This window comes from Pyxicephalus adspersus, chromosome 11, assembly GCF_032062135.1.
Source record: "Pyxicephalus adspersus chromosome 11, UCB_Pads_2.0, whole genome shotgun sequence".
Classification (NCBI taxonomy): Eukaryota; Metazoa; Chordata; class Amphibia; order Anura; family Pyxicephalidae; genus Pyxicephalus; species Pyxicephalus adspersus.
Genome location: NC_092868.1, coordinates 49434892 through 49462576, shown reverse-complemented (window position 1 = coordinate 49462576; position 27685 = coordinate 49434892). Strand labels below are relative to the sequence as shown.

Below are 27685 nucleotides of genomic sequence, written 5' to 3'. Positions count from 1 at the left end.
TCAAGACTGAGACTAGATAAATTCCATTTAAGATATCCTATTTATCACTGCAGCCTGCATATAGACCAAGCCACGACCTGCAGAGGGCTGGAAGAAAAATGGTTTTATATTGGCATATGTAAATATTTCGTTTCTGAAAGAACTGTGTAATGTGTCTCAGGGTGCTGCAAGAACGACTTTTAGCAGATTCAGCGGACAGCCTAAAAAGATAGATGGACATAGAGACCTAAAGAATATATAATGTCATATAGCAAGCTGTGTATGCAAAGAGTAATCCAGTACCATAGAAAGAATTCTATTAATCCACAGAAATATCCATAGAAAAATTATTTCTCTGAAATTGGATTATGCGTACATTTTTCCCTCTAGATCAGCTGGAGATTGAAGTAGTTGTTTCTTTTTGCACATCAAAGCACAGCTTGCTCCAGAAGTTAATGAATGTCTAGGCTCCATAAAGTTTTTATTTTTGCTTTGTTTGTGATTAGCTCACAGTGGGGATTTTATACAGTAACTGACACCATGCTGCCTAATATTATGTTGAGAAACAGCTGTCCTTTCTGGCATTTCTTAAAATAATGTACCTGTTCCGACTTACATACAAATTTAACTTAAGAACAAACCTACAGTCCCTATCTTGTATGTAACCCGGGTACTACCTGTATATGAATCAAAGTAACAATGCAGAAGAAGAATGGTGCAACATTGACAAAGTTGTCACTCCAAGAAAGTGCCATACAAAGAACCCTAATAGTGGAATCATCAGATTTAATGTAGGCTCTTCGGGACAGGGTCTTCTCCTCCTTCTGTGTCACTGTCTATCATTTGCAAACCCTATTTAATGTACAGCGCTGCATAATATGTTGGCGCTAAATAAATCCTGTTTATTAGGTATAACAATGTATAATATAATATTATATAAATAATAGGAAAATGATTCTTAAATGGTTTACCTTAGATATTAGTTCATTAGTTAGATGTTATAGATTTTGGTGACTAGATTATTGTATATTATATAAAAAAACTCTATTCTTTCCCCCCATGCCTACGACATTCATATTTTCTATTTTATTTTTGCAGAACGTAAAGTTTAAAAATTAAATATTTGTGAGCGGGTAGGTTGCAGAAGGAACAGGCGATGTCTCTTGTGCAATAAAATAAACTAACATCTTCTCGCTCTTTTTCCTGGCATCTTCTCCCTTCTGCAATAAAGAACCTGCCCACTCGCAATTTCTTTTAATATACTTTAAGTTTAGTATTGCTTTGAAGACCATGTGACTTTTTTCCGATCTGTAGTTCTGTGTAATCGTTACGGCACCAGAAAATAAGATCTGTGCACGAAACCATTGTCAGCCCTCCCAGGTTGCCGATATTCAGACGCGCAGAAGCCACGATGCAGTTGCTAGGCAACAAAGAAAGTTCACCTCTGTAGCATCTGTAGAGAGAAAAACTCCTAACACTTTCATCAGACACCTCTGTCATAGGATCGTGAGGCACCAAGAGCATGGAATAACAAGTACAATTCACAGGGGACCGGTGTGTACGGATTCCTGCGGGAAATCTATGCGTTGCTATAAACATATAGAATGTTTTATACCGGCTGAAGCTCGAAAGAGACCTCCCGCCATGACTTCATAATAGGTAGAGGGTATCTCAAGTTATATTTACATTTCCAGCCCCAAGGGGAGATTCAGAGCTATTCTGTTAGGTTGGAAACCTTCTGCATGCATTGCCGTCAATCATGGTGTCCATAATGGTGCTGAAATATTAAAGCTCTCCAAGACCGGAGAAGACTATTATGGGAGAGCTTGGGTGATCAAGCAAACCTGAAATGGATCTGGTCCAGGATTAAAAACATTTGCCAACTAATAACTAATGATTCAAAACATCACAAGAAACCCTTTGCAGGTTTGCCTCCGGCCACTGCGCCAGGCGTCTCCCCTGGTCTCTGCACCGGGCGCCGCCTTCCTCCGGCCTCTGCACCGGGCGCCGCCTTCCTCTGCCCTCTGCACCGGGCGCTGCCTTCCTCCGGCCTTTGCACCGGGCGCCGCCTTACTCCGGCCTCTGCACCGGCCGCCGCCTTCCTCTGCCCTCTGCACCTGGCGCCGCCTTCCTCCGGCCTCTGCACCCGGCGCCGCCTTCCTCCGGCCTCTGCACCGGGCGCCGCCTTCCTCCGGCCAACTCTCCTGTAATGCCAACATCACAAGAAACCCTTTGATGGATCACCCAGGTTCTTCCATGGTCATCTATCCTCTCCAGTCTTGGAAGAGCTTTAATAAATAATTCCCTTTGTTTTTCATGCATTGCATTACTGCTTTTATTAGTATGTTTTACTATCTGCCTGGAGTTTAGCTTCATAAATATCTAAAAATACCCTTAGAAGTCTTTTTATTACCCAGAAGCAGCACATTGTCAGAGACAACATCCACTTCCTGCTCCAGGTCTAACATTTCATGGAAGGTTATTTGCTCTCCTGAATGGTGCTTGCACAGCGAAAAAAATCAGATGCTGGTATAAAGCTTCTCACTTTACATATTTATTAGAGAACTTCACGCTTTGCAAGACATTCACATTTAAAGTCACACTGCTGACAGTTTTTGGTGAATGGTTGCAGGTTTGTCATGTACTGCTGAATTTTGGGTGGCAATACAGGCAGCCTTACAATCACACTGCAAAAAATCATGTTTTTAGATATCTTTTCTTGGGATTGGATGCAAGGATATCTAAATATATAACATATGATTTTTCATTGTGTATAATTGGATTGCTGAAATCAGCAGAGCTTCACCTCATTGACTAAGCTAAGTGAAATATCCCTTGCAAGGGGATCGTTCACATAGCTTAGTGAACAGCCTATATCCCTTTAATAAGTTAACCCCCTTGTCAACAATGTTTCAGACAGCCCAGGTTTTTCTTTTAATGCTTATTGATGCGTCAGGACTCATAGCTTCATGCCATTAGACATAAGTACTGCTTTGACATTTTCCTACCAAACGCATTCACTTTGCACTCAGTAGCAGTAAATTGGCCTGCTGTTGTCACACTCCTGTCTGCTCCTCTAATTTACAGGGATTATGTGTCATTTTAGGGAAAGAAAAGGAACAAATAACACAAGTTGTCTTAGCAGCCAGCTCGGTGGAGCTGGAGCCAGACGGATTAATCCATAACAGGATGTACAGTGCGAACACCGCGAACTTGTTCTCATCGCACAGTTGTGCTAACTGCCATGTTTCTTAAGTGTTCAGTCTGTAGAAGGTTAATACACAGACATTTATGGAAGCATTTGTCTCCACACTTAATATTTTGTGGCTTGATACAAGAACCCTATATATTCCTATGTTCATCAACCACAGACCAAAATTTATTGGTGAATTGAAATTGGCGTACAATTTTCTTAATCTGCTACCCATATTCTGGTCTCAGAATAATTTTTTTATTTACTTCTAGATCTGATATTTTCTTTGTTACATATATTATATTGAGCAATATGCAGAATTTTGAAATGGGAGTTTGCTTTTGGTACTACCAATGGTTACCTTTACCCCAACCTGCAAATATAATACTATCCATACCTGTAACATTAACCCATCTTGTAAAGTCTACAATAATCCTTTAAATAACCCCAACATTAACCCTGCCTAAAACATTACCAATCTCTCTGCTTACTTTATATTTACAGTGTCAGTTACAAATATTCTCCCTCTAACAACAACCCCTATGTAATCCAAACACCCACCATTCTGTGACCCCCAACACTAACACAAACCCTTCCGGTAAACTTTACCCCTATATTAACTCTAACCCTCTTTGTGACGACATAACCTGAACCTTCCTTGTAACCTAAACACTAACCATCCTTGTAACCCAAATACTAACCACAGTATTCCTAAAACTGAGCCTCTCCCCCACACGCTGCGCCCAGAGCCTTCCGCCACACGCTGCGCCCAGAGCCTTCCGCCACACGCTGCCCAGAGGGCCTTCCGCCACACGCTGCCCAGAGGGCCTTCCGCCACACGCTGCCCAGAGGGCCTTCCTCCAGCCTCTTCCCCGAGGGCCTTCCTCCAGCCTCTGTGCCCAGGGTCTTCCCCCACACTCTACCCCGAGGGCCTTCCTCCAGCCTCTGTGCCCAGGGCCTTCCCCCACACTCTGCCCCGAGGGCCTTCCTCCAGCCTCTCCACCAAGCGCTTTTCTCTCCTGTAGCCTCAACCCCAACTTCTATGTATTCCTAACACCAATCTTCCCTGTATTCTAAAACTAAGCCTACCTCAGCCCTCATCCCCAGCCCCTCCTGTAATCCTATGTTGACATAACCACGTCTTCTGCCTTGGGATCCTCTGTGGCAAAGACCTACACTTTCTGCACCAAAAGATACGAACACTGTTTCATACAATTTGATTCTAAGTACAATTTATATTGCATCATGATAAATATATTGATTAAAAAATCCTAAACAAATCAAATGGATGATCCACAGAATGCCTTCACAGACTTATTTCCAGTAGAGAGACACACATAGCTCCAGTGTTGTCACCAATAGGAAACCCTAAGGTGGACATTAGAAAATGTCATGCAGTCACCCTGGAGGTTATGTAGATGGCAAGTGACTGCAGGGGATAAGCAGCATTGAGAGGCCTAATTATATATATATGGGAACTCACTGGTGAGTTCTATATGGACATCTCAAGGTCCCCCTTGATTTGGCTTTCCACCGATCCAGAGCTACCTGAATTGGTTGTTAGCAACATGCCATCTGCCTTCCTTCCTAGACCTGTGGGTAGGTGGCTCCCAGTGTATTTTTATGTTGATATCCAAAACACAGATTTGTAATTTGCTCAGTGACACAACCAGAATAAATCTATTTTTTCCCAATCTGTAGCTGGAGCTTGCTGGAATACATTATTGAAGATCCCATTCTGCTGTAATGAGACATTTCAATCCTTTTCTCATTTTCCAGCTGTGTGTGGGCTGTGTAAATTCTTAATGGGAATCTGGTTATCTTAAGCAACCTGGATACCATTTGTTTTACTTTCAGCACTTACAGCAGTGTTATAGGAAATCTCCGTGCAATGAATAAAGGGGGAAAATTCGCCAATCTGACGAGTACAAACACACACATTCTTGCCTTTGTTTTATTGCAAACTGCAGTATTGCACATACTAAAGATTACAAGTCAGTCATCTCCTTTTAAATGCAATGTACATAATGTCCAGCATATGTCCAGTATAAAAAAAAATGTCTAAGAATAATCTAATTCAGTTTGGTACAGCTATTTGACTTTAATTATAGGTATATAGTTCCCTCCCCTGTAACAAGATTTTTTTTTAAAGCCCCCCGCCTTTCCACCGCTACCGATTGCCCCACTTCAAATTTCAAATCTTGTGCATGCCCCATGCTGATGTTCAAGCCAATTGGCCCTATGTCCCAATATTTAGGATGGGCAAGCAAAAACCAATAGGGCTCAACCAGACCCTATGCTAAAACCCTAAAAAAGGCTCTAAATGGGCAAAAAAAAAACCTTTGAAAATCAAAATGACTCCTTAAAATGTATAAGAGGACATATTCTAGATGCTATGGGCTTCAGCTTTCTAACCAGGCAGGACAATATAATACCAGTTCACCCCACTCCCTTTAGTCAGTAACCTGGTAATCTGGGAACCCCTTTTGGTATCCTGGAATACAAAATATCCACCAACACACCCACCGGAAACTTTTTCCTGTTTCTCACATGGAAACGGTTTCAGTTTTGGTGATAATAAACGATGTATAGAAATTCAATGATGGAGATGGACAAACGTGTCCAGATTTGGTTCATAAAAGGCTTAGCAAACAATTTTTGAAGCTCATGTTCACGTCAAATGTTCTTGGGGTATTTTCTCTGACAAACTTTCCAGGCTGTGCAATCATATAATCATACACTACGTTTTCTTCGGAATGAATGTTCTCTTCTCGATTAGGATAAAATGTTCTCCATATACTACTTATAATATACAAGCACTACTCAATGCAACATGTTCTAGGAACATTCAAGAATGTACCTCAAGAACATTTGATTCTATGGCCGTAATAAATGTTCCTATCCTCATTCATTCTGAGGAGAAACTGGCCTAGGAACATTTAAGTGGAAGATTGGTCTTCCATAGATTTCAGTGGAGTTCAATTTAACGGGTTCAGGGAGCATTGGAAACCAATTGCCAAACCCTTCAAGAAAAGAACTCACATTCACTCATTTCTAATATAGATGTCATATACATCAAACCTTGGTAAAGTATGAAAATCCATTTTGCTAGGGGCATTGATGACTTGCCAACTGTATTTTCTAATTAGTTTTTGATAAACACTAGGAGAACCAAGAGGTGTATATAGGTAAGTTGCCATATCCTGCATTTTCCACTACTACATTTTCTACTAGGTCAAAATCCAAAAGGCAGAGGTAATATAATTCTCAATCAATACATCATTGAATGTATGTTATTCCAAGCAGTAACACTGACTCAATTTCAGCTTCTTGCAATTCACGTGCTGCAAGTGAGCTTATTAGTTTACTGCTTCTCATTTAAGTGTCCATTCACAGGTTGGTGGGGTGGGGGGATAAGACCTGAAAACATAAGCGAGTCAAAAAGTGGGTCTTCTGTCTTGCCAGGGTTGTGCCTCATGGCAGTGCCAGAAATCCCAGGACTTGAAGGACAAAGATACACATTATTTATCTGGTAAAAGTGTATTTTATTAAGTTTAGCTGCATATGTGCACAATGATGCAGTTGTCCTGCAAAAAATATGTTGCCTAATCCCAGTTTCCTTTGCACTCCACGTAAAAAAGGTTTGCACAGTGTTTCATTAAATCAAAAGAAAGTTTCCTTGATTTGGCCCTAGTTAGAAACTCTGAATCACATTTTCCATCGTTGGTCTAATTGAAACCATTTTGTTTTGCACGTGTCTGATATAAACAGAGCTTGTCTACAGATGTGGTTTTATGTACTTGTATTTTCAGAGTGGCTCCTGGCTATTCTGTGCGCTGCATTTGGTTAGTGTATGGGAGTGCGGCATGCTTTAATCTTAGCCCTACGGATTATGTTTTCCATTACAAAACAAAGTTTGGACTTCACCAGATGTATTCAGTTCTGTAGTCAATTTTCCATTTACAAGTGTAAGTAGCCAGTGCTTCTTTCCTACCCGCATGGTTTATTCGGAGTTAAAATCCAACCTATTCCAACCCGGCTTTATCCTATGCATAAATATAAAAACCCAAGTTCATGCTTGGGCCAAAATCTAGGATCATTTTAAAGTATTTTTAGCACCATGTGATTATTATACATCAGTAAATTAAGAGAACTCTTCTTCTCGATTTCCAGATGTGGAAAAATCTAAATAGCCCTTGGTCTATGGTGACAAATTTGAAGGGATGAGAAACCTGTCCTTTGTATTACCAGGTTGACGAGTCTTGGTCTTTTGTTAGCAAGCAGAATGTCACGGTTATTGATTTCAAAGATCTGACCCAATCTCCTTTCACCCTACATCCAATGTAATCTCCGTTGACCCTGCATTTAAAGTATCCCTACCTGCCCCCAAAATCTCATCACTTTTCCCTTTCCTCTATATCTGATGCACGCTCCCTTCACCCTACATCTCATGTCAACTATCATCACTCCAGATGTATTGTACCCTCCTTTCCCCTAAATCGCATGACTCCCACCCTCCATTTAAAATCTCATCCATCTTCCTTTCCAATTCAATGCACCCTCTATTAATCCTTTCCCATTCAATGCACCCTCTATTAATCGATTCCCATTCAATGCACCCTCTATTAATCCTACAATCTATTTCATTTGTATGCATACGGCCCCCCACCCTACAGCCAATGTATTCTCCCTTCAACCCTACCCATAAACTCTTATCTGTTGTCCATTCCTTCTACATTGGATGCTCCCTTCACCTTACATCCCAAGTCACGCTGCATCCAGCATATCCAATCTTCCCCCAAATCTGAAACTTCTTCCCTCCCTCATAAATCTCATCCATCTTTCCTTACCAGTCACAGTGTACCCTACCTTCAACGCATATACAATATACCCTCCATTCCCACACATCTAACCTTCCCCCTTTTAAAACACCATCCGTTCATAATACATCTGCTTTATCCTCCCTTCCTCTATTTTTTCCCTATATCTGATACTTCCCCCCTTCCTATAATGGGGAACACAAACCACACAATTGTCAAAATTTGCTTCTTCCAGTATTGCCAGTCCATGCCAATAACATTTTGTACATTTTGTTAATAAGAAGTGCAATGAATGTAGTTGGTTGGGGAATGCTGAAGTGTATCTTGGCTGTAGTGCACGTCTGATTTACTGAAGTTTTATGAATAAACTGGACAAAAAAGTTAAAAGCTCAAAACAAGAATATGTGACAGCAGCAGACATTGCAGAAACAAGTCTATTGAGTCTTCAGTTTGAGATAAGCCTGGATAGACATGTTGCTGTCAAGGTTGTAGACCATTCAATAAAGGACAGGCTTTGAAGTTGCATAGCATATGAAAGGTATTTTTCGAAAAGGACAGCTGCATCAAAATAGACTTGGAGACATGAAATAGAAAGTGTTGGCCAAGAAAAAGAAAATGCTTAACAGCAGAATAAAAATAGTATGAGGGGGTCTATATCTGGAGACAGAATATAAACTGAGTATATGATGGTGAAGTATTGCTTAACTTTAGTGAAAGCTGCGTGTTTAAGGGTCAACAGATTTACAAATATACCATATATAGATCTGCAGTTTTCATGGCATAGCATAATATAAGTTTGCAAATTCATACAATAAATCGCAAATCAGAACCGTATCTCAAAAAAAACGGTAATAATGTTCAGGTGAAGTCCTGACCTTTGGTAATGCCAAAGTACATCTGGAAAAAATGCTTGGTAAGCATGGTCTACAAAAAGTAGTGGTCTGCAAATCTTGTATTAGTACCTGTAATAAGGTTAGAGGAAGGGTGTATGTTTGGAAGATAAGCAAAAAGAAGGAGATAAAAGCAGGATAGAGCAGATAGGGGGCTATAGGTAGTGGTGGAACAGGTGATGGTGTATGGCTATTCAACCAGCCCAGGAGGTGAAGGTCTTATGATGAAGGAAGAATATGGTTAGATTCAAAGAATCCTAAAACCTCTTTAGAAGCTCTGTCAAGAAGGGTCAGAGGGTCATGGGTAATACCAATATATTTGATAAAACACTTTTGTGTTTTTGGTGTTCACAATAGAGGTACCCATAAAAACCCAAGTCTACCTTAACATTGAATCATGCATTGGAGCCAATGCATTTTTCCAAAATGGACATTTCTCAATTTTCGCTTATCCATATCCAGTTAAATCATTTAGTTTTGCAAATCCATACGGAGTATCAGCCATGCCACTGACATCAGAAATGTGCAAACAGACTGGTATGGAAGGGCATGTCTCACCAGGTTGGTTACCAAGAGCATTGGTGCTAGCTATGGTGGCTAATAGGCTGCACAGTCCTACATAGACCAACATCTGCTGGAACAAAAAATTGGAAGTCCTTCTACCTGCATTTCTGTGCATCCATTGTGTTTTAGGCTCATCACAAGTAATGGGCTCCATGTGGTGTTTTTTTCTTCCCCAATCTGGTCTCCCCATACTGTATAGGGATTGCAGGAAGCTTTGCAAAGTCAAAACCAGGTACATTTTGCTTGCAGTAGATTTTAAGGATTACAGAGCCGAGTTTCTTTTATACGTGTCTTGGAGCTCAACTTTAAGGACCAGGATGACATGCAGGAGATGGTTCAAGCAGTAAGTCAGCAACGGAAAGATCTAGGTATCACCTCCAGAGAGAACAGTCTAGTCAATAAGCTGACCAGGACCCCATGTGTACGTGGTGAAGGAGAAATGTTCATTAGTATAGAAGTAAAGGGTCAAGCTTTGCACTCTGAACACGTTACTTCTGCTCTTGTATTTTCCCAGTTTATACCGTATAAAATAACAAGAAAAATCACAGCCCTTATAAATAGCCAGCATTTTCCATTTAAACAAGGTATTTAAAAGATTATTCATGGAGTGGAGATTAGTATGATGGCAGAGTGTGATTATTAAGATGTAAAGGTCACTTGACATAAGTATCGCCGCGCTCGGCTTATTTTTGTCTGTTGCATTAAAAAGCCCACACTTTGGTGAATCATCGTTTTTATTACATTTTGTACTTTGAAGGAAAGGTGTTCGGCTGCTGTTCAAAGGCTTTTTGGCTCTCTGACAAAAATGTTTCTACAAGCAGAGTCTTAGATTAACAGACTGGGCTGGTAAAAATAAGTATATAGAATTGTGATCTATTAGATGTTTTATATATTTTTTTGAAATGCTAAAACCTAAAAACCAAAAAAATTCAAGGCTCTCAGACTTGGGGTTGGAAACCAGCCTTACCTCTAGTACTGAGCGGTATAACCCTGTGGTTGTGTCAACCTCAATCACAGTCTGTGTCAAGCAATGCAGTGTGGTTGAGAGCAGTTGAAGTTGAGATTGTGGTTCAATGTTCTCAAGAAGTTGTTGGATCTTTCTCAGTCCTTCAGCAGCAATCACAATGGCTTTCAGTGCTTTCCAACCAGTAAGCTATGGTTGAAGATGGTTGAGTGCAAGCAGGACCGCCGAGAGAAAATCTGGGCCTCGGTACAAAAAGGTGTGTGGGCCCTTTCACAAAATTCTACACACGTGTGTTTAATAATTATTTACTCCTAACAATTATAGATTACATTGATACATTTAGATAAGTATGTATAGGTATAAATGTAATAATAAAGTCTGCTAACCGTCAAGCCGTTTATAGTCTCGAATCTCTCCATAACGTAGACAAAAAGACGCCTGATGTCAGTGGGTCATTTATGCTACAATTACAGCATTTACAGGGAACTTTACCTGTGGAATTATTTCTTCCTTTGCTGTCCTGTAAAGTCTTTGTTGCAGTCCACAATGAATCAGCGTGGCCCGTGTCCCATTTTCCTCTCTCTCGCAGGATTCAGTGAGAAAGCAAGGAGGAACTATCCGAGCAATACATTTGAAGCTAGGATTGAACACGTGAGAACATGCGTTGATAGTCACTTTCACAAGTTCATGGTCATTGAATCTTGAATGCACTTTTATGTCCCTCAAAAGTATTTTGTCATTGTCACGGCCTTCTATTGCTTCGCCCTCACTTAACGCTTTACGATCTTGTTCTCAAAAGTCCCCACAATACAATACAAATTAAATAAAAAAATGTTCAAATTATATTAACATTATAGGACGTGTTGGGCTTCATGGGCCCCCTTGAGCTTCATAGGCCCCAAAGCGATGTACCAGCTGCACCCCCCTCTCCTCAGGCCTGCATTCAAGTCAATAGAAGAGACTGGCTGTTCAATGCCAGACAAAAACAAAATTTTGCATTTAGCAATTGCAGCCACAATCCACCACAGCTGCCAGCACAAAGTGGTTCCCAAGCACTCCATTCAGTTGAATGGGAGAACTGTTAAGCCTGCAGCAGACCACGTGGGTCTGAAATAGCTTAATTTAGCTGAACCACAGATAAGTGACATGTCTTGTATGACCAAAGATTTGGAATTCACCAATCCTGTGTTTTTGTCAATTGTGCCAAACAGAAAAGCCAGCTCTTGGAACACCCAGCAGGGCATTGATCTGTTCTCGTAGAGTGCATAGAACACAAATAAAATCTAATGTATTTTTTGAGGGATTTAGAAGAACATTTAGGTTGCAGGCTGATATATTGAACATCTTTTCTCATTGAAATAATCATTACAAATATGTCCATATGGTGATATTAAACTATATGTTTAGATGATTGAGAATGTTTTGGGATACAGTTATAGTAGTTGGTGAAATGATTTTGGAAACAAAAAGCTGCAATATAAAGAAGCAAGCCATGCTCTATGGTTGTTGCCAGTGGTGCAACCCAGATTTGAGATGAAGACCTAAAGGAAGGTTCAAATCAAAATCCAGAACCTGGAAGAAGGTTGGTTAGTGGTGAGCTCTGGGATCAGAGAGTAGGTGGCTCAGATCAAGATCCTATTGGAGATCAATAGGATTTTGAAGAGTTGTGGTACATCAGAGGTTTTAGAAATTAGCAATTCTTTACAAATGCATATTTTCTGAATTGGATTATCCATTGAAATTTGAACTAGGCTTGAAAAAAATGTGTATTACAAAATAGCAGACAATGCATAACTGTGCAGAAGAGTTTGCTAAGCTTCTGGTAGCCCATTCTGATGAGATGATCGAGTCAATAAAAAGTGTTAGCAACAAAAAATTTCTGTCTGGGATTTAACTTTTTTTCATATACTTTTTATATGGCGGTACTTATTGGTAGTAACAGTCAAGCCGTGAGCAACCAGGCAACAGCCCATGGAGAAATATTTTATCTTATTCAACAAGAAGCAATTCAAACCTCCAAAATATAAGTCTGAATCAAACATTTGAATTTTAGAATCTAGCAGCAGGTTGATGTTGATTAGTTTGTGGTGGGACTTGATCACACAGCTGATATAGCACCATATAATTACACAAATAAGATCATACTAAACCTCCATCCTTGGTATTGGCTTGGTTTGGGTCATCTCCTGGTATACTCAGAAATAATGACCTGGTGGAAGTGTTGTAGTTGTGATAAATGTTGAATAAATTTAACACAATAAATTCCTAAGTTTTGTATACTTTTTTTTAGGATGTCCAGTCACAATGGATGTACTCTCATTTTCCGGAACATATCACAATTAGCCTAACGTTACCAGAAGATGCATTTGCAGTCACGGTTGCTTTTTGTATTTGATCGGCAAAGCTCTTCTCCTAATGGTGCCTTCACCCTCCACCATGAATGATGAGCAGAGACTGCACAACAACGCGGTAGCTTGGCTGATCTGTTCAGGGATCTCACTTCTAGCCAATGCCTGGGGGATTCTTAGTATAAGTGCCAAACAGAAGAAATGGAAGCCTTTGGAGTTTTTAATCTGCACCCTGGCCGGAACTCATATTCTTAATGTGGCCATACCCATCACCATGTACTCCGTGGTCCAACTGAGGAAGCAACATTCGGATTATGAGTGGAATGAAGGGGTCTGCAAAGTTTTTGTGTCTACCTTCTACACTTTGAGCCTTGTCACCTGCTTTTCTGTCACTTCTTTGTCCTATCATCGTATGTGGATGGTACGCTGGCCAGTGAACTACAGGTATGCTTTTTTATTCCTTTTATCCTAACCTGTTCTAAACCAGTTTATGAGTACCAACCACCAAAGCATGATCCCAAATGTCCTTATACCCCCTTGGTTCCCACTGACGACTGATAATTGTATGGCGATCCAGCATAGACAACAAATTATTGTGGATTTTGTCCTGGGAAATCTATTTGTTTTCCTTTTAGAAGTTTTATTAACTTAAAAAAAAAAAGCTCAGACAACATTTTTAGATAGCATATAGACATTTCTGCCATTAGAAATTGAATTAACAAGCTATCGGTACACATCAGCCCACCAAAAAATAGATCTTGCACAAACCCAAAGCAACAAAGCAAATGTATTCGTGTGTTGTGGTGCACAACCATGCAAGTGCATTGCTACATACTGCAGATATGCACTAGGGTGCAATTTACTTTGAATGGCAACACATAACAAAGCCTATCTACAGTGTTTCCTGCATTATGGTAACTGGATATGTTCTTACTGAGCAGGAGCATCCTATAGAACCATTGCATTGAACTCCGTTGCATGTTGCACTAGATTAAGAGAAGCCTGGGAGACATAACTTAACTACCACACTGATGAAAGTAAAGAGAAGTCATTGATAGGCTGCAGAATGGGAAAGCAGTGGTAAGTACACAATAAATGCAAAAGAAATATGCTGCTTTTAGACTAAGAAAGAAGAAAGTCTATTGCATGCCCATGACAAAAACAAGCAGGGCATTGTATATTCTTTTTCTATTATAACAGCTTGATCACATATCACGAACACTTGGACAGTACATGTCTTTTAAAATATGATCAATCCTCAAACACCCAGCTCCAGTCTGATATCTACCATTATCCAACTCATGATTTGAAAACAAAAAAAATAGCAAATAAACACGTAAGTCAATATTGGAGGTGCAGTAATAAATATGTATTGATCCAGACAAAGCTAAGCCGCTTCCAGGACCACGTTAGGCAGTAATTACATAGGAAAGGTGCCTGAGCAGAGTCGTGTTGCTTTATTATTGGAAAGACATTATTATTTTCCCTTCTCTTCTGCTAATGTGGAAATTCTAGATTAGCCAGCTGACTTCATAAATCCACAAAAAAAAAAGAAAAGAAATACGATTCCTCAAATCGATACCTCCAGGTTGCGAAAAAACATCAAAGTTAAAAATAAGCCACTAATGCCTAGCATATTACAACAAAGATCACATTAATAGATCTTACAGTCATGCTAAGAATGGATGTTATAATAAATTCCCATTTATAGCAGCTTGGCATGTTTATGTATGAGCTTTGCTGACCTAGAAAGCGAGGTTTTCTGCAATGACCTTCAGATCCACAATAAATTCATGGCTTAGTGTCTGTGTAGTTTTTCTCCTTGAACAACATGTAGCTTGGATGGAGTATTATATAAAAGAATTTAGCAGTTAAGGAGGAGAACTAAGCAGAGAAGATTGGAGGGATTGGTCTTTGTAGGACTGGAATGGAGGGTATAAAGTGGAAAAAGTTTTTTGGTCAAAGAAAAAAGACCATATTATCCTTAAAGGTTGCTTTACTATGTGGGCATGTTATATTGAGACCAGTTCCTTGTTTTCTTACTCCATTGGCAATGTAAAATGTGTACTTGGCTCCATTCCTTTTCAAACAGCATATACACACCCTTCACCAAACCCTCAGCCAAGGTGTAAGCTTCAGACCAACTTGTCAGGGCTTCAAAATGTCTATGGACTGTATCATGAGGTTCATGTGACAGCACTGGAGCAATTAGCCGGCACCAGTTCACATGATCACATGTTGACAGATCCCAGGAAAAAGAGGAGACACATGCTCACCCATACCTAGATGAATGTATGGAGCAGTATAGGGGTGATGAATGCTAGTATATGACTTTGTCGAGGCAAGAATCTAAAACTCTACTGTTATAGCAACTGTAACAATGCACCACCTAAAGATTTAGTCCCTCCAAACATAACATTTTAGTTGCAGGTAGAGCCTGGTAAGTCAAGACAGAACTTGGTCATAAATTCAAAATCTGCTCTGGTCTACCTAAAAGTTATAGGTGTTCCTACCAACTTTCAGGTGTTCCAACTCCTCCTTTATATTATCTATACAAATGTTTCTCAACCAGAGTTCCAAAGAACTCCAGAGTTCTTCCAAAAGACTCTAGAGCAATTTGCTCCTCTGCGGGCACTTAACACTGATCTTTTTGGCAATCTGTAAGGGTGAAATGCTTCCCATTGGCAAGCAATGTTAGATGAATTCTCCTCACTGAGCACTATGCTAATGTACTGTGAGCTGTGGAGATAGTAATTATAGTAGGGGTTCCCTAAAACCTGAAAGTTACTTCAAGGGTTCCTCCATGGTAAGAACGTGGAGAAAAGCTGCTCTATAATATAAATGGCAAGGCAGAACAAGGCAAGAGAAGGCAAGGCAGGGCAAGACAAGAGATGAGGAGGCAAGGTAGGGCAAGGCAAGCAGAGAAACCAGGGCAAGAAGAGAAGGCAGGACAAGGCAAGGCAAGAAGAGAAGACAAGGCAAGGCAAGAAGAGAAGACAAGGCAAGGCAAGGCAAGGCAAGGCAAGAAGAGAAGACAAGGCAAGGCAAGGCAAGGCAAGAAGAGAAGACAAGGCAAGGCAAGAGAAGAGGAGGCAAGGCAGGAAGAGACGGCAAGGCAGGAAGAGACGGCAAGGCAGGGCAAGGACTCTGTATCTGTAAATGTTATGATTAGGCTGGCCCCATGAAAATATAGAAATACAAACTTTTCAAAAAATGTGCTCGTGAAACAGAAATCCACCCTCCATCCACCAAGGAGATTGCCAGGGGTTAACATGATAAAGATCTGTACTTGCCATTACCTATTGTTACACAGTACAAGCAGTTCTTCACACCTCTCAATCACTGAACTCAATCCAGTTGGTCTTGTGCTGGCAGTGTTATACTGTAGCTATAATCACAGTGTATATAAAGGGGCAACAGCAGAGAGGACTTTGCAGAGGAAAGTTGAACTTTTGTGGAGTTAGATTACATATAGCCCGTTTACTCTGATGTTTTCTCATTTGTAGCCAGATACAACCAGCTACTTTTTTTTTTTTTTTTTTTTTATGGTCATGACTTGTATGTTCTCCAAATTTATTTGCCGATCTCATTGTCTGAGAAAAGTGAAATGGTAAAAGTACTTTAGCGGATGAATACTGCTCTGCTTTTGCAGATTTTTGTATAAGCACTTAGTGTACCTGTATGCCCACATCTAGAAAGTCTTTGCTGCCTGGCATGCCACAGACACTAATGCAAAATCTTCCTAGATCCTGCACGTCAACAGCCAAATTCTAGCTAAACATAATGTACAGTAACGTGATCTTGTCCGGTTTCAAAAAAATAATTCTGATGAAAGGTCCCTGCAATAAAGGAGGGTCAGTGTCTTTTACCTTCCTTTGATTTAGTCTCCCATTGTTCCAGTATTGAAGCTTCTGAAATGCTCTTTGCATTTGATATTTCTGAGAGCAAATAACACCCATGTCTCCTTCCACGTTTCTTTGTTTCCATCCCCAGGCCACTAAGTCAATGCAGAGTTTTTGTACTAATGTATGGGTTGGATGATGGAACCATAGGACAAGGTGGAGGACATGGCATCTGATACTTTTAGAAGTCTCAGATTAAGAAGAATCTAAGGCTTAGGCCATTTTCATACTGTGGCTCCTGGACACATAGCAGACTGCTGCTGTGTGCCCAGAAGCATTAAATAGCACTGTAGAGAACATATTTGCACATGGTTTTAGTTGTGGTTTTCGCTTGTTCCCTCCCCTGGTTTTCCCAGAATGGTTACCAACTGCTCCAATTTGCTTCAATGGAAGCAGTTGATTCTGCGGTTTGCATGCTGTTGAACCTGTGGTTGTGATTTGCCATAGGTCTGAAAGGGCCAATGGCTTGAAACTGCACCCCCCACCTGGTCAATGGAAGCCGAGTGGCAAACAGCACTATAGGCAACCACATTTGCTATAGTGCAAATCTTCAAAGGTTTTGCTTTTGGAAGTTGTGCTGCATGTAAAAAATGGTTCCAAGGACAAGTACCCTATAACCTATATAGATGAACTCCAGCAGTTTTGATTAAAATAGTGACCTGACCATTTATTTCTTGTCATCTTTCCAGGTTAAGCAATACGAAGAAGCAAGCGGTGCACACCGTCATGGGCATATGGATGGTGTCTTTCATTCTTTCCACTTTACCTGCTGTTGGATGGCACAATCCTACCCAGAGATTCTATGCCGGGGACTGCCGATTCATCGTGACGGAGATCGGACTGGGCTTTGGCCTGTGCTTCCTCCTGCTGATCAGTGGCAGTGTGGTGGTTGGAGTGGTCTGTATTGGCATTTCACTTTTTCAAACTTTTTCTATACAAACCGGGCAGAACATAGACAAAAACAAGTTCAACGTGCCCACTATTGTGGTCGAGGACGCTCATGGGAAGAGGAGGTCATCAATAGATGGTTCGGAGCCCATTAAAACTTCACTTCAAATAACTTATTTGATATCTGGGATTGTGTTTATATACGACTTCCTAATGGGGTTTCCCATCTTGGTAAGTAGATTTTCTAAAATGTTTTTAATTTATCAACACACTGAAAGAGAACCAGTCATGACTGTGCTGTAAAAATTCAAATGCTAAACCTTAAAAAAATTTCAATATTCCATTTGGTTAACTGTAAAGATGACTTTCAAAGCTGAGAGCTTGGGGGACCCCAAGTTTGGACCATGGTCATCCTTTCATAGAGGAATGTGAAAAATTTTGACATTATTAGCTGATAACGTGCTGATGTGTGCATTCAGTAGCTTTGAGATGCCATGTTATCATTATAAAGTCAAGCAGTTGAAAGCACGGATCTCGTCAGATCTTACAAAGCATTTCCATTCTGTCTCTGATACAGAGTAACTTTTACAATAAAACCAACATAGGCAATATAAACATTTCCATAAGGAAGCATGCAAAGTAATATTCCAGCGATGTTCCCATATAGTCATGATACGTTGTCAACATTATGCACATTTTACATGACAATGCATTGCTCTACAATTTTATCTTTTGCCCGTAAGACATCCTCATTTTCAGCTGACTGTCCATCTTCATATTGTTAAAGGAAAATGCTAATATGTATTGGAGGCCAATATGTTTTATGTAGGGAATGGTTACTATCCATATCAGGTGTTTTTGTGTCCAATTTCGTTTTTCCCGTCCTGCCCCAGGGACGTGGTGGGTGGTAAAAAAAAAACACTATCAATGCAAGGGAATTTTTTCACCAGATCAGGTTTAGCCATTGGATAATTTCCCCTCACCTCCTGTTGGAGATTTTTCAGAAATATTTAGTTCCCATCACTTTCTGTACCAAAGACAGGTGCCACCGGCCGGATCCCACCATATTCTAAGTGTTTATTTCTCCAATAGTCCCAAACTCTTTCTTGCTGCAGTTTTCACTCCTGTGCTCCAAGTGACCCTTTGAGCGCCAGTGATTGTGCATGCTTCAAGTGATCCGTTGCGTTCCCAGATTCTCTGTGCACCGTAACCATTGCACTAATGTTCTGGAGACCCTTGTGCACTCAAGACCCTTTGTATCTTCAGATTCCATGCTTCGGGGACCCTTTCACCAATGTTCTTTGTGCCTCCGAGACTCTTGGGCACTTGAACCCCTGAGAACCCTTTGACTTGTGCCCCTGAGATCAGAGTTTTCCGAATCTTTGCTCACTGCCTGCCCCAACCTTTGGTCTGTTTCTGATTGCCTTCATACCTTACCTACTGCTACTTAAAGTAGTATTTCCAAAAACCACAACCAAGCACTGGTAATTATATCATTCGTTTCGGGGTGCTCTGGTGAGCTCCCAGTGATGTGCTTAGACTCAGCCCTTTGCAGATCATAATTTGAGAATTAAGGGTTTTTTTTTTTACTAGAAATACGACTTTTTAAAAAATTACCACCATTGATTAGAATATGTTTTTATGCTCATATGCTATTTAAATGTAAATATATATATATCTAAATTAGATATAACGATAGTGGTCTATTTATAAAGCAGTGAATCTAAAACCTGGTGGAGGAAAAAGCCCTGGTGGAGACTCAATAGCTTCCACTAGAATACGTGGCCATTCTAGATTCTGCCTAGGATAATGTTTTGGTGAATGTCACAATTATTGCTTGATAAAAAGAGCGAATCGTATTGATATGTTATTGCATTTTTATATGTATGTCATCTGAAATGTTCTTAGCCAATGACGACAGCAGTCATGACTTGGCCATCATGCTTTTACAAAGAAAGGGGCCCCTACTTTTCTTACGGCAGGTTCTCGTCCGCGGTGGAGGTCCGGACAAAGATATGAGAATTGCAGAACAGTGAAACGTTAAAATCAACATGACTTTCATTTAGACCAGGACATAAAAGCTTTTCTGGCAATGATTGCACAAACTTCCACCCACGGGGAAAGAACAATGAATATATATTGCTGGATTCTGGCCAACTTCCTATGAAATGGGAGTCATGTTTAATTCATCCAGTTTTTCCACTAATTTTCACTGGAACATGGATAGTAAGAAAGAACAATGAAAAAAATAGATATGACAAATATTAGAGACAGAACATACATAGACAAAGATAGCCTGACACAAAGATAAATAGACAGAGACACAGGGGGATGAGAGAGAGAGTGAGAGAGCGCCAGAGAGCAAAGACGAGAGAGAAAAAGAGAGAGAGAGAGAGAGAGAAAGAGAGAGAGAGAGCAAAAGTTGAGAACAAAAAGGAGAGCGCAACAGAGATCAAAAGAGGAGAGAGAGAGCAAAAGACAAGAGCGAAAGAGAGAGCAAAAGATGAGAGCGCAAGACGGGAGCGCAAGAGAGAGAGTGCAAAAGACGAAAGCGAGAGAGAGAACAAAAGATGAGAGCACAAGAGAGAGAGAGAACAAAAGACGAGAGCGCGAGAGGGAGGGTGCAAAAGACAAGAGCGAGAGAGAGAACAAAAGACAAGAGTGCAAGAGAGAGCGAGAGAGAACAAAAGACGAGAGCGAGAGAGAGAGAACAAAAGACGAGAGCGAAAGAGAGAGCGAGAGAGAGAGAGAACAAAAGACGAGAGCGCAAGAGAGAGCGAGTGAGAGAGAGAACAAAAGACGAGAGCGCAAGAGAGAGAGAACAAAAGACGAGAGAGAGAGAGAAAAAGAGAGAGCGAGAGAGAGAACAAAAGACGAGAGCGAAAGAGAGAGCGAGAGAGAGAACAAAAGACGAGAGCGAAAGAGAGCGAGAGAGAGAGAGAGAGAGAGAGACAACAAAAGACGAGAGAGAGAGCAAAAGACAAGAGTGAAAGATGGAGCAAAAGACGAGAGAGAACAAAAAGACGAGAGAGAGAGAAAGAGAGCAAAAGAGAGAGAATGACACAGATAGAGAGAGATAAGGCTACAAGAAAGAGAATGAGTGAAAGGGGAAAAATGAGGAAGAGAAAGAAAGAGAAAGCAAGAAAAAAAGACAATGAGGGACAAAACAAAACAGAGAGAGAAAGACATGGATCAAGAGAGGTTACAAGAGAAAAAGAGTAAGAGAAGTTAGACAGACAGACACTAGATATGACTTTCTCTCTTTGTGCTGAGACTAGATGGCAGCGGTCTCATTCCAGGTTTTTAGAGATGCCAACTAGGAATGTAATTAACCTATTTTCACTCTCTGCAGAGTCGCATCTCTTCTGCTGTCATTTTTATCAAAACCTCCCAGGGATCAGTTTGGTTATTTGTGTTATATTGGAGCCTACTCTAATACAAGCCAGCTCTTTGACTTTATAAGTAAATGAATGATATACTGGAGACATAGATTTCATTTCTCTGGTCTGTAAGAGGCCGTGTCCTGGGCCTTAAACTGCTTTAATCTTTCTTAAAGATTTATAGGCCTTGCTGGAATCTTCAGCATTTTACATGTCTGGATGTGCTGTGCCCCCATGACTGGCATATCGCTTTGCCCTTCCAAGTGGCAGTGACACATTAGTTTTAGGGAGCTGAAAAGAGGGAAGAGCCATGGGGGCAGCGCCATCATCCAAGTCTGGATCCTAGCTGTATCTATAACTCTACCAGAAGCTGGATTCAGCAGAGGCATTGATTGAATTAGAATTGTATTAAAATTATATTTTCAATGTAGTCCTAGGTTCAGAATTTGTAGATTTACCATGTTATAGAAACAATCATGATAATTGCCTAATAAAAGTAATAATTTGAAACATATCCCCTTTGTCTTGCATTGTACTTCCTGTGCCTATCCACTCCTATGTCATGGGCAATATATTTACATATCCAGCACCGGTCTTCTGATGGCTAGCTAGGAGATTTGGAATAAGATTTGGTAATGTGCTGCTCAATATTCTCCTTGCTGGAGGAAAAACTGTACCTGAAGACCTGCAGTGCAAGGATCTCCCTGCTCCTGTTTAATCCATTTTGTGGATATGTATATTTCACATATTGCCCATCAGGGGTCACCTATGGCATATGCAAGTAGAGAGTATGCAAGTCTTTCCATTACCTAGGTGGCCATCTACACGCAGAGAAACACAGTGCAGAAGAAGACAAAGTAGGACTGCAATGGAGAAAGGTTCAGATACCAGAAGCCCTCCGACAAATTGTCCTTTGTCCTCAGATTGCCTGTTTTTTGAACAGCTTCCGTAATTCTGGTCCTTTTTTTTCTAACCCTATATTTCAGGTAGTTTGGTTTTTTTTTCAGCAGGATAGGCATAGACACAAAATAATTCGGTGTGTCTGATTTACCCAGCAAAATATCATACTAGCAGCCTTCCAACCTGATAAAAATATGTTCCATTACATGGAGAGACTTAAACAGCTTCACAATTTGAAAATATAGAATATTTTATAAAAGGAGCTCTTCTGTTAAAAAAGGAAAGCAGTTCATCCATCCATCCTGCTGTCACGAGGGCCCGCAATCTGTGTCTCCTACATGACAATTTTCTAATCTCGCAGATTTTCTTTTGTGTTCAGGGGATAGCGCTGATCAGTCATCCGCTCTGAGGACACGTGCCAAATCACCGCTTTCTTTTATGAAGCCTTGGCAGATTTCAAATTCTATTATTTTATTATTTATTTCATTTTCCATCGCTCTTTGTAAACAAACAATGTTCTGCAATGAAGGACGGACGTTCCACGTGTTTTGCTTTCAGTCTTTCCTGTGCCAAAACGTAGAGCGTGAATCTGGCGCTACACATCTGTTGTGGATGTGGAGTGGTCAGTGAACCATCAATTTCAAAGGACTGTAGAATATTTTGATTTATGAGATTATATATATTTATTTCTATATGTTTCTCTACACACAGATTAAATAAATGTAAAATGGTATCCTATTATGTGATACTTCCCCCACCTCCTAGATTGTAAGCTCTTCTGGTCTTCTCCTCCTCCTGTGTCACGGTCTGTTTCTGTCATTTCCAACCCCCCAATTATTGTACGGTGCTGTGTAATATGTTGGCGCTATAAAAATCTTATTTAATAATAACAAAATTGACCAAAATTTTATCCAAATTTTACCAAAATTCTACACATTGGATTCAATTAGCAAATGTATGAATTATTATTAAACAGTATTTACATAATGCCAACATATTATGCAGCGCTGTACATTAAAAAAGGGGTGTGACTGACAGATACAGACAGTGACACAGGAGGAGGAGAGGACCCTGCCCTGAAGAGCTTACAATCTAAAAGAATCCTAAGTAAAAAGTCAATTCACATATGTTTTAATTATATCCCGTGTCAACAAATGTGTACAATTTATACAAAGGTTGGGTGAATTGTGGCTGAGAACATTTATAAATAAACTCCTTAATTTGCTAAAGAACTGTGTATTTTACTATAGATCAATTTTCTTTTTAAAGTAAAAAAAAACCTAAATTTTTATTTCTTGGAGTATCTCTTGAAGTATGGCGAAATGTTTTTGCCAAAATTACTATTTTACTGATTTCCCAGCAAAAATTCCCAATCTTGCCCATGGAAGCACTTTATTCATGTCACTCATGTGACCTAAAGACTCGGCACAGATCACATGACCTGTAACCAGCGGGAGCATTGTGGGTGCTTTGGGTTCTGCAGAGAGCAGGTTGCTTTCAGTAAAACAGATCAGACACGATTTATTTAAATGGAGAGAATACGCATTCACCAGTGAAGCTGGGTGATCCAGCAAACCTGGAATGAAATAGTAATTTGCTATTTGTTAGCAAAAGTTTTCAGTCCTGGACCAGACCCATTCCAGGTTTGCTGGATTACCCAGCTTCACTGATGAAAGCATATACTCTCCAATCTTGGAGAGCTTTAATAAATCAGGCAGATTATATTTAGTAGACTTGCAGTTGTATAGACACAAACATTGTGCAGCATCACAAAGCAGAACTTTGCACAGTACACATAGCAATATTGATTTTAAATGAACAGATGTTGATATTTTTTTTACAATAAAGCCAATCATTTCCACAAAGCTTCCTACGATTAAGACGGTTTTAGATTTGGTTTGATGTTCTCATTAGAAGCAGCACCCCCAGCTATAATTAATAGGATTCATTAGTGGAGTGACTGATGCAGGGGATTCATTTACCACCGATGCCATCAAAAAGATATTTTTTCCCTAACTGCGAGAACAAATTATTAGCAGCTTTCTTTTTGTCTTCTTCTGGATCAACTTCATTTAAATTGGTAGAGTTCAGTGTTTTTATTTTTTTGTTTTTTGATATTTCCGCCTCTCTTGCTATGGCACCAGGATATTTGTGCACTCCCCCAGAGCTCCTCGGGAACAACATTTAATGACGGATTACGATACAATAGCTTTTATTGGATTTTGGGGATTCCCAGTTAAAGTCGGGATTAACCTGTCAGCTCGATGTGCCTTTATTTCCCCGTTTATGACTGCCACCAGAGTTGCTAATCTCCTGTTTAAATTCCCTGATTAAAATCTCCTGTCTTGCACAGGCTGCTAATTCGGACAGCTGCTTGATTTGGATAATGACAGGGATCGGTTACACTCTTGTTTATCCAGATCTTGGCATCTGCCACACCAGAATTTCACTGATTGGATATTAGTTATGTTTGGAAATGTATTTCCTGATAAAGAACACATGGATTCCTAAATCCTGCCTGTTGTGGTTTCTGCCATATTCTGCTTCTCCTGCTGATGGCGCTAAAAATCTGGTAGACTATGAACTTCCACTTGCCACCAGCAGATAGCTTTACCTTGGTATGCATACAGCCTATAGCTCCCTATTTAGGGCTGGCCCTTCCCCGGCATGAGCTTCACAAGCAGTGAGGAAGGATATGCAGCGCCACCAACAGGAGAAACAGAATATTGCAGAACCCATAATACTGCCATTATTTTAAATAGAGATGCTGGAGTCATATCAGTGAAACAGTGACAATTTGGGGCTTGATCTTGTATGGAAAAGCGCCTCACCAATTCAACTTCACTTAGTTACAGGGCTTGACTTGATGTCTAAGCCCAGCCCACTTCCATCCCAGTGTCCAATAAGACCATCTTAGTGGTAAACTCTCATTAGACAGTGGTATGGCAGTGGGTGGAGCTTAGCCATGAAATCAGGCCATTGGGCACAAGTGAAACTAAATTGGAGAAGAGTTCTTTATGATTGTTACTGGTGACATTAAGAGAGATTAAAATTGAGTACCGTAATTTTTTAGTTAATCTCCAGCCAAAATCTTTTTCTTTTTTTAGTGGGGAAACTTTGGATCCTCCAAAACTATAAACTGTTGTATGTAAAATCAGTGGAGTAGAGATAGGCTTTTACAGGCAACGTATCAACTGTGTAAAAGAAACAAAATGTATTCAATATTTTTGAAATGAACTAAAAAGGAAACATAGACATACAGTTATCATATATATAAAATAACTGTATGTGTGCATTATTTATTATTTACAATAGTCATTGGTCTCCAAAATCCCCTGAGGAAGCGCTTTGGGGCAAAACGCGACGGGTACCAAGACTTTTTCTGCTGACATCATTTATTTAAAAATCATCCTTTCTCAGTTAGACACAAATATCCAGCCTAGTAGTACCGTGTTAGCCAGGTTCTAGTGCAGTAGAACTATGTCTAGTTTTTAGTTATTTCAAAGTATTCAATAAATAAATTTGTTTCTTTTACACATTTGCCTGTAAAAGCCAATATCTACTTTACTGATTTTACATATTCAATTTCTAGGCTAGGCACACTGTATTTCCTCCAATGTACGCTAGCCTCTCTTTTGGTGAAAAAATCCTATTTATTATTGTAATATATATTAAATATATATTATATATAGTTGTAATATAAGAAAACAGGGAGCATAACTCCTAACTACCCCTGATTCGCAGGGACTGCCCCTCTTTCAGATCCAAGTCCCTCTATCCTCCCCAGTTTTAGGTGGATATATACACCTCTGTAAACCTCTGTAAAAGAGCTAATTCATTGAATTCATGAATTAATATTCATTTATTTCCTAATGTGACCACTAGGTGGCAGAACGAGTCATTGTTTTAATAGGAAACTGAAAGCAGGAGTGTAGAGATGAGATTTCAGACAAATTTGGGGAATAATTTATAAAACCCTATTGAAACTAATAAATCCTGGAGGTTGTAACCCTTCAATACTTTATACAAAATATTTAAATTGGGATCAATTAAAGGTCAATCTAACTTTTTGAAAATCAAATCCCACAATTGATATACATGTCATATATATATTTAACATTTTTTACCCATTTATTTAAAGATTTTTGTACCCGCATACTATCGCAGGAAGCACAGAATGTCATTTGTTCAGGTTCTCCGCACAAAGGGCACTTTTCTGCTTTTATAAGCTTTGTATAGAATTCGGAGTTTGAAGTTGGGATGAGCAAACTGTGAAGGTGAAAAGTTCAATCTTAAATCCGACTTCACTACAAAAAAACCTCCAAACTCAGCATACTGGCAGGATTTTTCAGCACATGTAAAAATAGCATTTTCTGTACAGATTAGAAGAGAAATGCAGGTTATAGAGGAAGTGCAGCCATTTCTATGGCCTTCAGATCAGCTTGTATGTAGTGTTATGGGTGGAATTGCCTTGGAAGCTTTTTATCTTTGAATGTGTAATGATATCTGTACACAGGGCCAGACAGATCTGATGACTTTATGAGCAATATTCAACTACTGAGACTTGTGCCTTGTAACCTCTTCCAGCAGAAGGATCAGTAGACAGTCTTTAATGACATGAAACATGCACAATGCTCTCACAAATCCTATTTCCTTATTAACACACTCTTTTTTTTACCTAAAGTCACATAAAAAAGCTTTACAATTAATATTGCATTGAAAGAATGTTCTCAGTGCTCATTATGCACATTTTTTTTTCTTTTTGATTAAAGGGTCTTGTAAAAATATAAATGCACAAAATTAAAACTTTTACATTTCATGAATTTTATAAAACATGCAACTTGTCATGAATGTCATTTCTTGAAGTTTTCTTTTATTTTTTTGGGCCATTAATCCTTTCACTGTTGCTTGAAACTTCAATACTGCAAACAAAAAACCATGTCCTTATCGTTCCAGGTTTAATTTGTTTTCCCAGCAGTCGCTTTAGTTCCTTGAAATTACTTATGTGTGAGTTGTTGCTGAGATATTTGTAGGATCACAGCCAATTAGCATTACATGGGGTACTGGGGGGCTAATGTATGCTTTGTGCAAGATACAAAACTCAAGTCTGCTCTCTGGTGTCTGACACTGGTATTGCACCACAGAGTACAATTATAGCCAATGCTCATGGTTCAATTTTTTTAGCATATATATATACATATATATATATATATATATATATATATATATATATACACACACACACATACACACACACTTATACTATATATATTTCACTATATATACTTCATATCCAGAGCACATGGCATATAAAGCCATGACAATGCATCTTGATGCAATGCAGAAGAACAGCAATGTGAAAAAGGGTATTAACCTGTGTTCTGGGTGCCCCAACGTCAGGTTCTGCAAGCAGAACTTGTGAAGAAATCCTTTTTTTTCTGTCCAGTGCTTCTCAAAAGCCTAATATCCTCTGCAATAAGAGTTTCCTTTTTTTCTAAAAGGATGCAAACACTGCAACTTTTCTAATTACAACACGAACCACTGAAGTTCTTGTTATTAAGGTGCATCCTTTCCATTAGAAAGTACACAGTAATGTAAAAAAAAAAAAAAAAGGAAACCAGTGAAAAGGTAAGAATCTAAGAATCTGCAAGAATGTTTGCTAAAATTCTTGCAAGGCATAAAACATAGCTTGAGGGGACACATGATATGATATCCGAGGCTATTTCCCTCAATCAGAAGTATTTAATTTTTCTTTTCAGAGATGATCATGCAGGTGAATTTATTGTGTTTGGTGTGAACTATTTAGTACCAGTTTCTTGACTTCCTGTGCTCATCTTTTCTCTAATGGTGACAAATT

General features: G+C 39.6%; 1 protein-coding gene across 2 annotated transcripts in view; it reads left to right on the top strand.

Moving 5' to 3' along the window:
* Window positions 1–27685, top strand: part of GPR153 (G protein-coupled receptor 153) — a 50694-nt gene that overhangs the window by 10275 nt on the left and 12734 nt on the right. For both annotated transcript variants that reach the window (XM_072425926.1, XM_072425927.1), the window contains exons 2-3: window positions 12701–13202; window positions 17350–17779. In XM_072425926.1, the coding sequence (XP_072282027.1) occupies window positions 12826–13202; window positions 17350–17779 (807 nt within the window). In that variant the 5' untranslated portion in view covers window positions 12701–12825. The remainder of the gene's footprint in view (window positions 1–12700; window positions 13203–17349; window positions 17780–27685) is intronic.